This window comes from Caenorhabditis remanei, chromosome III (assembly GCF_010183535.1).
Source record: "Caenorhabditis remanei strain PX506 chromosome III, whole genome shotgun sequence".
Taxonomy (NCBI): domain Eukaryota; kingdom Metazoa; phylum Nematoda; class Chromadorea; order Rhabditida; family Rhabditidae; genus Caenorhabditis; species Caenorhabditis remanei.
In genome coordinates, this window is record NC_071330.1 from 16307869 (window position 1) to 16322147 (window position 14279).

The 14279-nt window shown below is 40.1% G+C and overlaps 3 protein-coding genes across 3 annotated transcripts; 1 reads left to right on the plus strand and 2 right to left on the minus strand.

Annotated features, from left to right (window-relative positions):
- Window positions 1–986: 986 nt before the first annotated feature.
- On the plus strand, window positions 987–6052 carry GCK72_011621 (uncharacterized protein; the record flags this gene model as incomplete). The annotated part of the gene is made up of 8 exons (XM_053728575.1): window positions 987–1174; window positions 1619–2136; window positions 2570–2799; window positions 3104–3642; window positions 4302–4692; window positions 4783–5310; window positions 5575–5664; window positions 5936–6052. 8 exons carry the CDS (start codon window positions 987–989, stop codon window positions 6050–6052), a joined length of 2601 nt encoding a protein of 866 aa, XP_053588152.1.
- Window positions 6053–8287: 2235 nt separating this feature from the next.
- GCK72_011622 (uncharacterized protein) lies at window positions 8288–9107 on the minus strand (the record flags this gene model as incomplete). The annotated part of the gene is made up of 3 exons (XM_003102252.2): window positions 8288–8539; window positions 8587–8658; window positions 9027–9107. The coding sequence occupies 3 exons, from the start codon at window positions 9105–9107 to the stop codon at window positions 8288–8290; spliced, it is 405 nt and encodes a 134-aa protein (XP_003102300.1).
- A 1880-nt stretch (window positions 9108–10987) lies between these two features.
- Window positions 10988–13897, minus strand: GCK72_011623 (uncharacterized protein; the record flags this gene model as incomplete). Its single annotated transcript, XM_053728576.1, has 6 exons — window positions 10988–11239; window positions 11296–11367; window positions 12410–12862; window positions 12911–13133; window positions 13638–13756; window positions 13835–13897. 6 exons carry the CDS (start codon window positions 13895–13897, stop codon window positions 10988–10990), a joined length of 1182 nt encoding a protein of 393 aa, XP_053588153.1.
- Between the last annotated feature and the right edge of the window lie 382 nt (window positions 13898–14279).

The window sequence follows — 14279 nt, forward strand, 5'->3', positions numbered from 1 at the left end:
TTTTCCCTACCGGTATCGCCTCAAAACTCATCTGAAATGGCTGAAAATTGTCATTTTTTCTGAAAATCTTGGTTTTTTTAATTGAAAAATACCAAATTTTCAGCGTGTTTGTAATTTTTTGTGCATTTTCCTATTCCACGACTGTCTAACCCGCATCAATTCTAGTTTGTTTGTTTTATTAATTAAAAAACGTTTTCAAAAATTACACTTTTTCCCAATTTTCATGAGTTTTTGCCACTTTTTCTACCTTTATTCGCTCATTTTCTCGTGTCTTTAGCTCAATTTTTATCATTTCTTGCAGGGAAAATCAAAAAATCAACTTAATAAGAAGAAATGAAGAATCGATTCACACTCGTCGACGTCATCGCCGCTACCACGGAGTTGAAGAAACTTCAGGGTTCGGGATAAGGATAATCAGATGAAAATAGGGATTCGTAGCTGAAAATGCCGATTTTTGAACTAAAAATGATCCAAAAATGGGATTTTCGCCCGACAACCAAACAAAATAGTTTAAAAATAGCCAAAAAATAACGATTTTGGGTTGAAAATCATTATTTTTGTTTAGAAATTATGAAAATCACGCCGAAAATCAAAATTTTGGCTGAAAATCACTAGTTCTTAAATCGGTCTGCTAGCTCTCAGATTGGTCTTCTAGCTCTCAGATTGGTCTGCTAGCTCTGATTTTGGTCTGCTAGTTCTCATTTTGGTCTGCTAGCTCTCAGATTGGTCTGCTAGCTCTCAGATTGGTCTGCTAGTTCTCATTTTGGTCTGCTAGCTCGTAAACTGGTCTGCTAGCTATTTTTGAGCTGAAAATTGGTCTAAAAACTCCAAACAAAATTGATTTTTAGTGATTTAAAGCGGAGAAATGAGATTTTTGGCAAAAATTTGCATTCGAAGTCAAAAAAAAACTACTTTTGGTTGGAAATCCGGCATTTAGAGTTGATTTTTCGCTTAAAATCTCCAATTTTCCCAATTCAATTACAGGAATGCGTGTGAACAACGTGTACGACATCGACAACAAAACATATCTGATCAAATTGTCACGTACCGACGAGAAGGCGGTGATTCTGTTCGAATCGGGTGTCCGATTGCATCAGACATTCCACGAGTGGCCAAAGTCACAGACGCCCTCATCGTTCTCAATGAAACTGAGGAAACATATCAATCAGAAGAGGTTAGGAGCAGAAATCGACGGTTTTGGAGTGGAAATGAGAGAAAATCAGAAAAAAATATGGATTTTCGAGTGTAAATGACTCAAAAATCGTGGTTTTCGTCCAGAAATCAAGGAAAATTAACTTCAAAATCGTAATTTTTAGTGTAAAAATGATGAAAATCCCGCTAAAAATCAAATTTTCGGCTGAAAATCACTTTAAAACGCGATTTTTCAGTCAAAAATGGCTCAAAATCTGATTGGTCTGCTAATTCTCATTTTGGGCTGCTACTTACGATTTTGGTCTGGTAGCTCGCTGATTGGTCTGGTAGCTATGATTTTGGTCTGCTAGCTCTCAGATTGGTCTGCTAGCTCTTTTTCAAATGAAATTCGGTCATTTTCAGGCAATTTTGACTCAATTTCATGCTTTTAATCCCTAAAATCACCAGAAACCTTCTAAATTTCCAGACTCACTTCGATCCGAGTCGTCGGATTCGATCGTCTCGTCGAGCTGGTCTTTGGAACGGACGACCGTGAGAATCGTCTCTACGTAGAGCTCTACGACCGTGGAAATGTCGTTTTGACTGACAACGAACTCACAATTCTCAACATTCTCCGCGTTCGAACCGATAAAGACACGTCGGTGAGATGGGCGGTCCGCGAGAAGTACACGTTCAACGAGGAGGCGGAGCGAGAAAGGAGCGGAGTCACGATGGATGACGTCACGCGGGCGATTGGAGGGATTCCAGAGGGAAAAGAGGAACAATTGGGAAGAGTGATGTCACAATTGACAAAATGTGGAAATCCGATAACGAAGGAGATTCTGGCGGCGTGTGGGATGAAGGCGGAGATGAAGGTGTCGAGAAAGACGGATGTGGAGACGGAATTCCGGGGAAAACTGGAGGAAATCCGGAAGGAAACGGAACATGTGTGGGAGCAAGTCGAGGAACAACCGAGGGGATTCATTAGTTATACGGAGATTCTTTGTAAGTAGAAAAACGGAAAAATTAGAATTTTTGACTGAAAATGACTCAAAAATCGTGAATTTTAGCTTGAAAATCGTAATTTTTAATGTAGAAATGATGAAAATCACTCTCAAAATCAAAATTGTGGCTGAAAATCACTTTAAAATTGTGATTTTTCAGTCAAAAATGAATAAATTTATTTTTTGATCGGCTAGCTTTGAAATTGGTCTGCTAGCTATGATTTTGGTCTGCTAGCTCTCAAGTTGGTCTGCTAGCTATGATTTTGGTCTGCTAGCTCTCAGATTGGTCTGCTAGCTATGATTTTGGTCTGCTAGCTATGATTTTGGTCTATTAGCTCTCAAGTTGGTCTGCTAGCTATGATTTTGGTCTGCTAGCTCTCAAGTTGGTCTGACTCTCAGAGTTTTTCTGATTATTATCCTCTCCTTATTTCCAGCACCGACGTCTCAACCAATCCAACTCTACAACGAATTCAACCCGATTCCGATGCCATTCACTTCGAAACTTCAAAAAGAACTGCCGTCGTTCTGTGAATCCGTCGACGAGTTCTATTCACGAATTGAGACGCAAAAACAAGAGCAGAAAGCGGTGAATATGGAGAAGCAGGCGTTGAAAAAGTTGGAGAATGTGGAGAAGGATCAGAAGGAACGGATTGAAGCGTTGCAGGTAGGAAATCGGCTCTGAAAATATCATTTTTAGATTCCTCTCGTCAGGACGCTTCGAATGAGTATAATCATGACTAGGTTTGGAGCATTTTGGGTCTCGCCACGATATTACGGTACCGGTGGGACTGGTTACTGTAGTTTTCGCGGTGGGGCCCAACTTGCTTCAAACCTAGTCATGATTATACTCATTCGAAGCGTCTCAGCGAGATGAAATCAATGGTGATAGTTTGAGAGACTAGTTTTGGGATTCTAGGCCACTTTGGCCGCTTTTTCTCAATTTTCCCTCTAAAGTTTATATTTTTCAGCTGACACAAGAACAACGAGAGCACATGGCGAATCGGATCATTCTCAACCAAGATTTGGTGGAAAAAGCGCTTCTCCTGATCCGAAGTGCGTTGGCGAATCAATTCTCGTGGCAAACAATCGAAGAAATGCGTAAAAACGCGGCGATGAACGGAGATCTAGTCGCCAAATCGATCGATTCGTTTAGATTCGAGAACAACGAATTCTTTATGAATCTCGGGGATCCATATGACGAGGAGGCGGAGCTTCTGAAAGTGCCAATCGATATTTCGATGAATGCGTCGAAAAATGCGCAGAGACACTTTGTGGATAAGAAATCGGCTGCCGAGAAAGTGAAGAAAACTGTCGCATCGTCGGAAAAAGCGATTAAAAACGCACAGGAAAAGGCGAAAAGTACACTGGAACAAGTTAAAATTGTGACGGAAGTCAAAAAGTCGAGAAAGGCGATGTGGTTTGAGAAGTTTCGGTGGTTTATCTCGTCGGAAGGGTATATTGTGGTCGCTGGACGAGATGCTCAGCAGAATGAGTTGTTGGTCAAGAAGTAAGAGTTGGAAATTGGGAATTACAGGCCAAAAAGACATGAAAAACGGGGTTTTTAGTCAAAAATACATATTTCTGCTGAAAATTTGTAAAAATCCTTTAATTTTTGGTAGTTTACTGTCAATTTTCTTCAAATTATAACCAGCAGACCAAAAAAAGAGTCATTTTAAACTGAAAAATCACAATTTTGAAGTTTCACTCTTGGAACTACTAAACTGACTGGAAATTGAGAATCTCTGATTTTGGTCTGCTAGCTCCCATATTGGTCTGCTAGCTCCCATATTGGTCTGCTAGCTCCCATATTGGTCTGCTAGCTCTCATATTGGTCTGCTAGCTCTCAGATTGGTCTGCTAGTTCTCAGATTGGTCTGCTAGTTCTCAGATTGGTCTGCTAGCTCTCAGATTGGTCTGCTAGCTCTCAGATTGGTCTGTTAGCTCTCAGATTGGTGTGCTAGCTCCCAGATTGGTCTGCTAGCTCCCAGATTGGTCTGCTAGCTCCCACATTGGTCTGCTAACTATTTTTTAAACAAAATTCGGTCATTTTCAGACAATTTTGATTTTTCGAAAAACCCTAGGCTAAAAATGACCGATTTTTTCAACATTTTAGCCAAAAAATATAGATTTTCAACTCAATTTCCCCATAAACTCTCCTTTTTTCCAGATACCTCCGCCCAAATGACATCTATATGCATGCAGACGTGCGTGGCGCGTCTTCAGTGATCATCCGCAATAAATCATTCGAAGAATCGCAAGAAATCCCACCGAAAACTCTGACAGAAGCCGCCCAAATGGCCGTCTGCTATTCGAACGCGTGGGAAGCGACAGTGACGGCGTCGGCGTGGTGGGTACATCCGAATCAAGTCAGTCGTACTGCTCCAACCGGGGAATATCTGCCATCTGGAAGTTTCATGATTCGTGGAAAAAAGAATTTCATGCCGCCAAGTCAATTGGTGATGGGATTGGGAGTACTTTTCAGGATGGACGATGAATCGATTGAGAGGCATGCGGCACTGGAAAAAGCTAAGAAATCCGAGGAAAATCCTGATGAAAATGTGGAAAAACCGGAGAAAAACAGAGAAAATTCTGGAAAAATCGGAAAAAACTGTTGAAATGGAGGAATCGATGAATTCCCTGATGTCCAGGTACAAATCGGAGCGCAACAAGACGAGGAACTGTTCCTTATCGAAGTTGGACCGAAAAATCCGCCGAAAAACCAGCAAAATGCACAAAAATTGGCCCAAAATCCGGAAAAATCGACTCAAAAGTACTTGGAAGAGAAAATTAAAGAGCAAATGGCTGGTCCGAGTGCGAAGACTCAAAAGAGAAAGCAACGGAAGGAGAAAATGGTGAAACAAAAGTACAAAGATCAGACGGATGACGATTTGGAGCTTCATAAGGAGTTGTTGAAGCCGCAGGGCAAGATTGAGCCGAAAAACGAGGAAGTTCCTGTGAAAAACGAGGAAAAACCACAGATTTTCCATGAAAAACTTGAAAAACCGCCGAAAATCGAGAAAATTGAGAAAAATGAGGTAGAGGAGGACGGCGAGGAGGCTGATGAGGAGGATAAGGAGGCGAATGCTGAGGAGATGACACTCTTGACGACACTCACAGCTCAACCGCTTGATGAGGACACGCTGTTGTTTGCGGTGCCCGTCGTGGCGCCGTATTCGGTACGGTAAACTGAAAAAATGGGCGAAAATTTTTTTAAATTTGGTCAATTTCATAACTAGCCGACCAATTTCGGAAAACAGCCGAAGATTGAAAAAATGAGCGACAATTCCACAAAATTGCTCAAAATTTGGCATAAATTGAGTCTAGTATAGGCTGGCGTGTCTCCGGCGCTCTCACCAAATTTCAGTCCCACAGCCAGACGCACAAACTTATAAAAAATTTATTGAAACCGACTGAAAACTAAATAAAAATTGCAATTCCAGGCTCTCTCCACGTACAAATACCGTGTCAAAATCACCCCGGGAATCGGAAAACGTGGAAAAGCGACAAAACAGGCGATTGAATTGTTCACGGTAAGGGAACAGAGCTAGCAGACCAATTTCATAACTAGCAGACCAATATCATCACTAGCAGACCAATATCATAACTAGCAGACCAAAATCATAACTAGCAGACCAAAATCATCACTAGCAGACCAATATCATCACTAGCAGACCAATATCATCACTAGCAGACCAACATCATAGCTAGCAGACCAATATCATAGCTAGCAGACCAATATCATCACTAGCAGACCAAAATCTGTAAAAAGTCTCCGAAAACTCAAATTTTCTCAAATTTCAGCGCCAAAAAACGGATCGTCAAGCAGCGCTCATCAAATCCCTTCTCTCCGACGACTCTGCCTCCAGAAATCTTCCGACGAAAGTTCGCATCTCGGCACCTCAACTCCATGCTAAATAGTCTTGATTCCTGTCAAAAAATTCCAGTTTTCTTTCCAATTTTTGTTTTAAATTATCCTGTGTTATTCTTTTGTGATTATACTGGTTATAAGCGTTTCTCTTATTATTAATGCACTGTTTTATTGAAAATAACTATTTTTTGCTTTATTTATTTTTCAAGGTGAAAGTCCTATAATATTTGAATTCCTTGTTTATTTTAGTTCAGAAAATCAAGAAAAATCAGTGGAAACCCTTTTTAAATGCTTTTTTTTTCGGTGAAAAACGACAGATTATTCATGCAATGACTCTGTCGTCAGGTCTGGTGCATTGTCCGCAAACACCGTCACGAAATAATGCGGACGGTTTTAAAGGCGGTGCATTCGAAAAAAGTATTTTCCAACCATTTTTTCTAGTTTCTTCATCGAAAATATTATTTTTACTAGTTTCCTCTTCTATTTAAGCTGTTTTCGATCCATTTTCGCAACTATTTATCGTTTGAATAAGAATTTTATTAAAAATCAATTTGTCATTATTTTTCGACAATTTTAGTTTTTCTATTCATTCCCAATACGGTTTGCTGATTTTCAGAGAAAATCGATTAACAAATGTCCGCTCTTTTCGAAAACTCTGCGTCTGACATGAAACAGGAAATTGAATGAAAATTAATTTTCCACAATTTCGCCATTCTGAAAAATTCTGATTTACGTTAGAATATTCTACGTTTTTGCAATTTTTTTCAAAATTAGAGACTCAATTTGACATTCCCGCCATTTACGAGACAATGTGTCACATAGGGTCTTTTAAACGCTCATTCACCGTCTCTTCCGTTTTTATTTTCATCATTTTCGTTTCTTTCCGAGATCTCTTACAACATTAACATTTTTCAGAACCGACGCCAACAAATCCCAAAAATTTGGAGAAAAAAGCCATGATGAGTGTCTACAACGACCACTCTAGCTTTTTTCAAGTGAAACTCCTGTTGAAGTTTTCCCGCGTTAAAGATGTACGCTCTCCGGGTGGTCTCTCTTCGGAGATAACTGACCCATGCATTTTGGAGATGGAGTTACACACGCGGAGTTGGATTCAAGTCCTTCTCACAAGATGGGAGATACTCTGGTTGATGTTTGATAGCGTGAATTATGTAACCTACATTTTGGAGTTTGAGTTACACACGCAGAGTAGGATCCAAATCCTGCAAGCAAAGTGAGAGAGACTCTAGTTGATGTACGCTCCCGCGTTAAAGATGTACGCTCTCCGGGTGGTTTCTCTTCGGAGTTATCTGACCCATGCATTTTGGAGATGGAGTTACACACGCGGAGTTGGATTCAAATCCTTCTCACTAGGTGGGAGATACTCACACATTAGATGTTTTTCCGCATAGAAAATGTAACCTCTCCGGGTGGTTTCTCTTTGGAGTTATCTGACCCATGCATTTTGGAGATGAAGTTACCTGATTCGCGATGATTACATCCACGCGGTGATACTGAATGATCCGGTGATTACGATTATGAGCGAATACTTTTCGAACACTTTTCTAATTTTTTTTTGGAAACTTTTAGACCTTTTTCGTGAATAAAACGTTTTTCTTTTGCAAGCGTGTACTATTTTTTCTGATCCCAGCAACACAGCTTTCCTGACAGTAATTCTTTTGGTATTGAATAGACGGTGAACTTATATTAGTCTGAAAATTTACTATCCACTGAACTGAATGAACACAAATGTGGTAATAGGAAAAAATATTTATTGTTGACGTGATTTCTTAAAATTCGAGATAATTTTCAGCATATTTTGAAAGAAAACATCTAATATCTCAAGTTTCACAATACTCAAATCCATTTGGAGAAAAATTTTTAATTCGAAATTAGAATCTGATTTTTTTTCAATAACCTATCCATGACGCCGCAAACAAAATGAATAGCTCCGCCCCCACGTTCATTGCGGTCCCTAATAATGAATGCACGAAAAAAAAAGCACGGTATCTTGGCAATGGTTACTATAATTTTTCAAAATGTCAAAAAGGGATTCAAATTGAAATAAAGGGGAAAAGATCGATAATATAATTAAAAAATGAAAAAGGCAAAAATCGCCGGAAAAACGTTAATTTTACATGAAAAATGGGGCAAATTCGACAAAAATAGTAAAACCGTAGTCATATGAATCAAACAGGGACTGAAAATCTCAAAAAATCACAAATAAACGGGGGAAAACATCTGAAAATTTATGCCTGCACAATTTCAGTCAGAAAAGTCAAAATGAATTAATGCAAATGCAATTTCTCAGTTGGCGGTGGCGGGACACGAGTCGACGTGGCACTCGACGATGATGACGTGGCATTCTGGTCAAAAGTGGGCGGAGCCTGATTGATTTTGTGACGAGAGCTGTATTTCCGGGTGAGAGCAACAATGTTCGTGTAAGAGGGCGTGGTTTTGAGTTTTCTGATGCAAACCATCGACGTCGTCACAATATTTCCACCGGCGATCGCTCCGAGAAGAATCGAGAGGGCCCAAACCTGAAAATTTTTTAAAGTGAAAACTTTAGGTGAAAAGTCGATATTACCTGCCACAGACCGTCACATGTCTCCGTATTCGTGTAGACGTACAGTTTCCATGCGAGATACAGTTGGTAGAGCTGAAAAATAACATTTGTGGTGAAAATCTCAGAAAAAAGTTTGAAAAATCCGAGCTAGCATAGGCGTTTTCAATAGAAAAATAGAGTTTTTTGACTCTAAATTGCGGTTTTGAATTGATATTGATCTAAAATTCGGCTTTCTGCTGGAAAATAATCGAAAATTCAGTTTTTCATAGTAAAAATACCTATTTTTCACAGTCTTTTATTTCACAGTCTTTTAATCAATCGCTCATTCACTAGCAGAACTTCATAATTAGCAGACCAATTTCAGAGCGAGCTAGCAGACCAACGTCAAAGTGAAAATTTAAAAAAAAGATTTCTAAACTAATTTTAGGGCGCTAAATTCACTATTTCTCACTAAAACTTACATATCCGATGGTCAAAAACGGCGACAAGAAAGTGAGGCCTTTGAATTGGCACGAAGTGAATCCCTCTACAGTAATATCCATTTGATGTCCTTGTCCCAATGAGTGAAGTCTCCTCAAAACATCCCGATTGAGCCATTAAACGAGTCGCGTGTACACCCATTATGGTTTCATTCGTGCTTCGAAACTCTTTTCCGCCTTAAATAATCATTTTTAGACACACTTCCGTGCGTATCATTGGCCGCCACCGCCCCTTTTTGTGGACTAACTTTTCAAAACGCACCGTGTTCATCTGATTGAATTCCTCCAGTTTCCAGTTGTCTTCATCAACTCCATTCCTTGTGCTTTGTCGTTGTCTTCACTGTTGTTTACTTTTATCCTTAATTCGCTCATAAATCTAATCACCGGAGTGGATGTAATCATCGCGAATTGTGCGCGTAAAACCAACTCCTAAACGCATGGAACAGTAGACTACAAAGAGCCACTGATCCGGAGCAGTCCTCTTCACCACGCGTGCAAAGGCCTCTCGTAAGAGGCTCTTCGACTTCGCGAACATAGTTCGCATACCTTCAGTGCGCGTAAAACCAACTCCTAAACGCATGGAACAGTAGACTACAAAGAGCCACTGATCCGGAGCAGTCCTCATCACCACGCGTGCAAAGGCCTCTCGTAAGAGGCTCTTCGACTTCGCGAACATAGTTCGCATACCTTCAGTGCGCGTAAAACCAACTCCTAAACGCATGGAACAGTAGACTACAAAGAGCCACTGATCCGGAGCAGTCCTCATCACCACGCGTGCGAAGGCCTCTCGTAAGAGGCTCTTCGACTTCGCGAACATAGTTCGCATACCTTCAGTGCGCGTAAAACCAACTCCTAAACGCATGGAACAGTAGACTACAAAGAGCCACTGATCCGGAGCAGTCCTCATCACCACGCGTGCGAAGAACTACAGGGAGTTCTCCGACTTGAAAAAGCTAGAGTGCTTGTTGTGTGCACTCATCATGGCTTTTTCCTCCAGCTTTTTCGAGAACTATTGGTGTCGGTTCTGAAAAATGTGAATATTGTAAGAGATTCTGGAAAAAAAACAAGAAGGATGATAAGAAAAGACGCGGTGAAAGCAGCAAAAACGGATTTCAGCGGAAAAAACATTTCATGGAAAACAAAGAAATGTTTCGATAAGTAACAAATTAGAGTTTGGCAAAACATTAACGCTGAACACAACATAGCATGCGAGATTAGAATTTTGACAAAAAGAACCGGAAACAGTAGAAAGCTGTTGCCAAGAGAAACCAACAGAAATTCAACGATTCAATGCAACACATGTGTGAAGTGTCCAATTAGAATGAGGATAAATAGATTTACAATAGTTTTGTATACTTAGCGCTGGAAAAATGAGTTAACCATCCGGTGCTCGAACAAAAACTCAAAAATACGTGGCTAAAGTTAGCAAATTTGTGAACAAAATGCAGAATACGCGTCAAATTTGAGCAATTTTCAGTGAAATTCAACAAAAACTCTCAAAAATGGGAAAATTTTGAAGGTCCGCATTTTCGCGTGACGGTGTTTACGGCCGTGACGTCACAATATCCCATACCCTACGACAACTTCTCATTATTGTCTGATTCTATTCACTTTAAAAAGGATTAGAAAACGAGAATTATAATCATAAAAAGCAACAGATAAGTAGCGAACAAGAATTAATAACTTGAAAAAAAATTATCGGATTAAAATCAGCTAAACCTATGTTTTATATGAATAAATTCATTTTTAAAGGGTAAAAAGGCAAAAATAGCCGAAAAAACGTTAATTTTACATGAAAAATGGGGGCAAATTCGACAAAAATAGTAAAACCGTAGTCATATGAATCAAACAGGGACTGAAAATCTCAAAAAATTACAAATAAACGGGGGAAAACATCTGAAAATTTATGCCTGCACAATTTCAGTCAGAAAAGTCAAAATGAATTAATGCAAATGCAATTTCTCAGTTGGTGGTGGCGGGACACGAGTCGACGTGGCACTCGACGATGATGACGTGGCATTCTGGTCACAAGTGGGCGGAGCCTGATTGATTTTGTGGCGAGAGCTGTATTTCCGGGTGAGAGCAACAATGTTCGTGTAAGAGGGCGTGGTTTTGAGTTTTCTGATGCAAACCATCGACGTCGTCACAATATTTCCACCGGCGATCGCTCCGAGAAGAATCGAGAGGGCCCAAACCTGAAAATTTTAAAAATAATTTTTTGTGAACATTTCAGGTGAAAAATCGGTATTACCTGCCACAATCCGTCACATGTCTCCGTATTCGTGTAACCGTACAGTTTCCATGCGAGATACAGTTGGTAGAGCTGAAAAATAACATTTTTGGTGAAAATATCAGAAAAAAATTTGAAAAATCGGAGCTAGCAGCACAAAATCGGAGCTAGCAGACCAACATCAGAGCTAGCAGACCAAAATTAGAGCTAGCAGACCAACGTTAGAGCTAGCAGACCAACGTTAGAGCTAGCAGACCAATATCAGAGCTAGCAGCCCAAAATCGGAGCTAGCAGACCAATCTGGGAGCTAGCAGACCAATATGAGAACTAGCAGACCAATTTGAGAGCTAGCAGACCAATTTGAAAGCTAGCAGACCAACATTAGAGCTAACAGACCAATTTGAAAGCTAGCAGACCAACATTAGAGCTAACAGACCAAAATTAGAGATAGCAGACCAATATCAGTGCTAGCAGACCAACATTAGAGCTAACAGACCAAAATCAGAGCTAGCTGACCAAAATTAGAGCTAGCAGACCAAAACTAGAGCTAGCAGACCAAAATTAGAGCTAGCAGACCAAAATGAGAGCTAGCAGACCAAAATTAGAGCTAGCAGACCAAAATTAGAGCTAGCAGACCAAAATGAGAGCTAGCAGACCAAAACTAGAGCTAGCAGCCCAAAATCGGAGCTAGCAGACCAATATCATAATTAGCAGACCAATATCTGAGCTAGCAGACCAAAATTGGAGCTAGCAGACCAACATCAGAGCTAGCAGACCAAAGAGGTTTTTAAAAGGTTTTTGGCCGAAAATTGGGTTTAGGGGGAGAAATTAGGCGTTTTCAATAGAAAAATAGAGATTTTTGGCTGAAATTCGACGTTTTTTGATATTTTTTGACTGGAAATCGTTGTTTTTTAAACTGATTTAATCTAAAATTCGGCTTTTTGCTGGAAAACATCGAAAATCCAGTTTTTCATAGTAGAAATACCTATTTTCGCAGCATTTTGACCAAAAATCAATCGCTCATTCCCTAGCAGACCAAAGCCAACACTAGCAGACCAACGTTGGTCTGCTAGCTATTCCGATGTGAAAACTCGAAAATAGGGTGCTAAATTCACTATTCCCTCTCAAAACTTACATATCCGATGGTCAAAAACGGCAACAAGAAAGTGAGCCCTTTGAATTGCCACGAAGTGAATCCCTCGACAGTAATATCCATTTGATGTCCTTGTCCCAATGAGTGAAGTCTCCTCAAACATCCCGATTGATACTGATTCTGTGCCAGTTGAACCAATGAGATATAGAAAGTGAAAAGGAGGAAATAGGGACGGAACTCCTGATAACACACGCCGTCTTTCCACGTGAGTACGATACCGGGCACGGCGCACGAGAGATAATGATGAGAGAGCCACCATCCTTTGATTTTCGAGCCATTCACACGGAGCACCGACTCACGGATTGTTAGGGTACAGTAGTACCAGACCATCAGAAAGCATAGAATCGAATCGAATACTCGGAATGGCCACATCCACGAGATTAGGGCCAAGGCGCAGATGAGGATTGTGATGTTCCATTTGAAGCCCTCGTATTCCTCAAAAAAATGGAAAATTTTGGAGCTAGCAGACCAAAATCCACCAACCTGTTTATACTTGAACTTCTCGGTCTTTGTGAGAAGCGACACGTTGAGATTCGATCCCAAAATCAGATTCAAATAGAACCCATTCGATTGGGCGGGCAGTTCTCCTTGCATATCACGGAGTCGCAGATTCGACACCTCCATTTCTTCGCGCATTTTCGAGATTTGTGCGACGATCGACGATTTCTCTTCCGACGGCTCTTTCTTCTCGAGTGATTGCTGTGTTCTGCAAGAAAATTGATTGATTATGGGGATTTTTAGGCGGAAAATGTGATTTTTCGGTGATTTTTGATAGTAAAATAGCAAAAAATCGCAAAAAAAGGGTCTTTGAGGTGATTTTTAGCGAAAAATGTATTTTGGTCTGCTAGCTCCCATATTGGTCTGCTAGTTCTTAGATTGGTCTGCTAGCTCTTAGATTGGTCTGCTAGTTCTTAGATTGGTCTGCTAGCTCTTAGATTGGTCTGCTTGCTCCCAGATTGGTCTGCTAGCTCCCAGATTGGTCTGCTAGCTCTCAGATTGGTCTGCTAGCTTCCAGATTGGTCTGCTAGCTCTCAGATTGGTCTGCTAGCTCTCAGATTGGTCTGCTAGCTCCCAGATTGGTCTGCTAGCTCCCAGATTGGTCTGCTAGCTCCCAGATTGGTCTGCTAGCTCCCAGATTGGTCTGCTAGCTCCCAGATTGGTCTGCTAGCTCCCAGATTGGTCTGCTAGCTCTCATTCAGCCAAAACTCACTGCTTCATGGTCTCTTTGAAGTTTTTCAGCAGATAATTGTGATGTTTCATCGCTTTTCCGGCCGTATCTTGGAATTTACTCACTTGTCGAGACTTTTGAATGTACTCGTCGTGGATTTTCTAAAATTTTTTTGAAAAAATTTGGATTTTTCGAGATAAAAAGTTGACTTTTTATACAAAAAATGACGAATTTCTTACCTCAAGCTTCTGAAAATCATCTTGTATCAGTTTCCAATCGTTTTCCAATTTTTCTGTTGTCATCTGGAATAAATGAGTGAAAATCAGGACATGCGGATAGACGGAGAGACAGAAAAAACGAATTCACTTCTTTTCAGAATTTTTTTTTAATTTTCAGATAATTTTCAGTCGAAAATCAGGACATCCGGATATCAACACACACAGAAATCGGAAAATCAATGAAAATATAGAAGATTATCGATGTAAACCGATTGAAAAAAGAAAAATTCAAAATTTTCGAAAAAATTATCAGAAATCGGTTCAATTTTATTGAAAATACATACAAACTATATTGCGATTCGAGATTCGTGAGGTTGGGGAAATTATGTAAATAAAAATTTTAAAAATTGGAGCAAAAATGAATGAAAAACTGACAAAATGACACCGTATTTTGATAGGGAACACT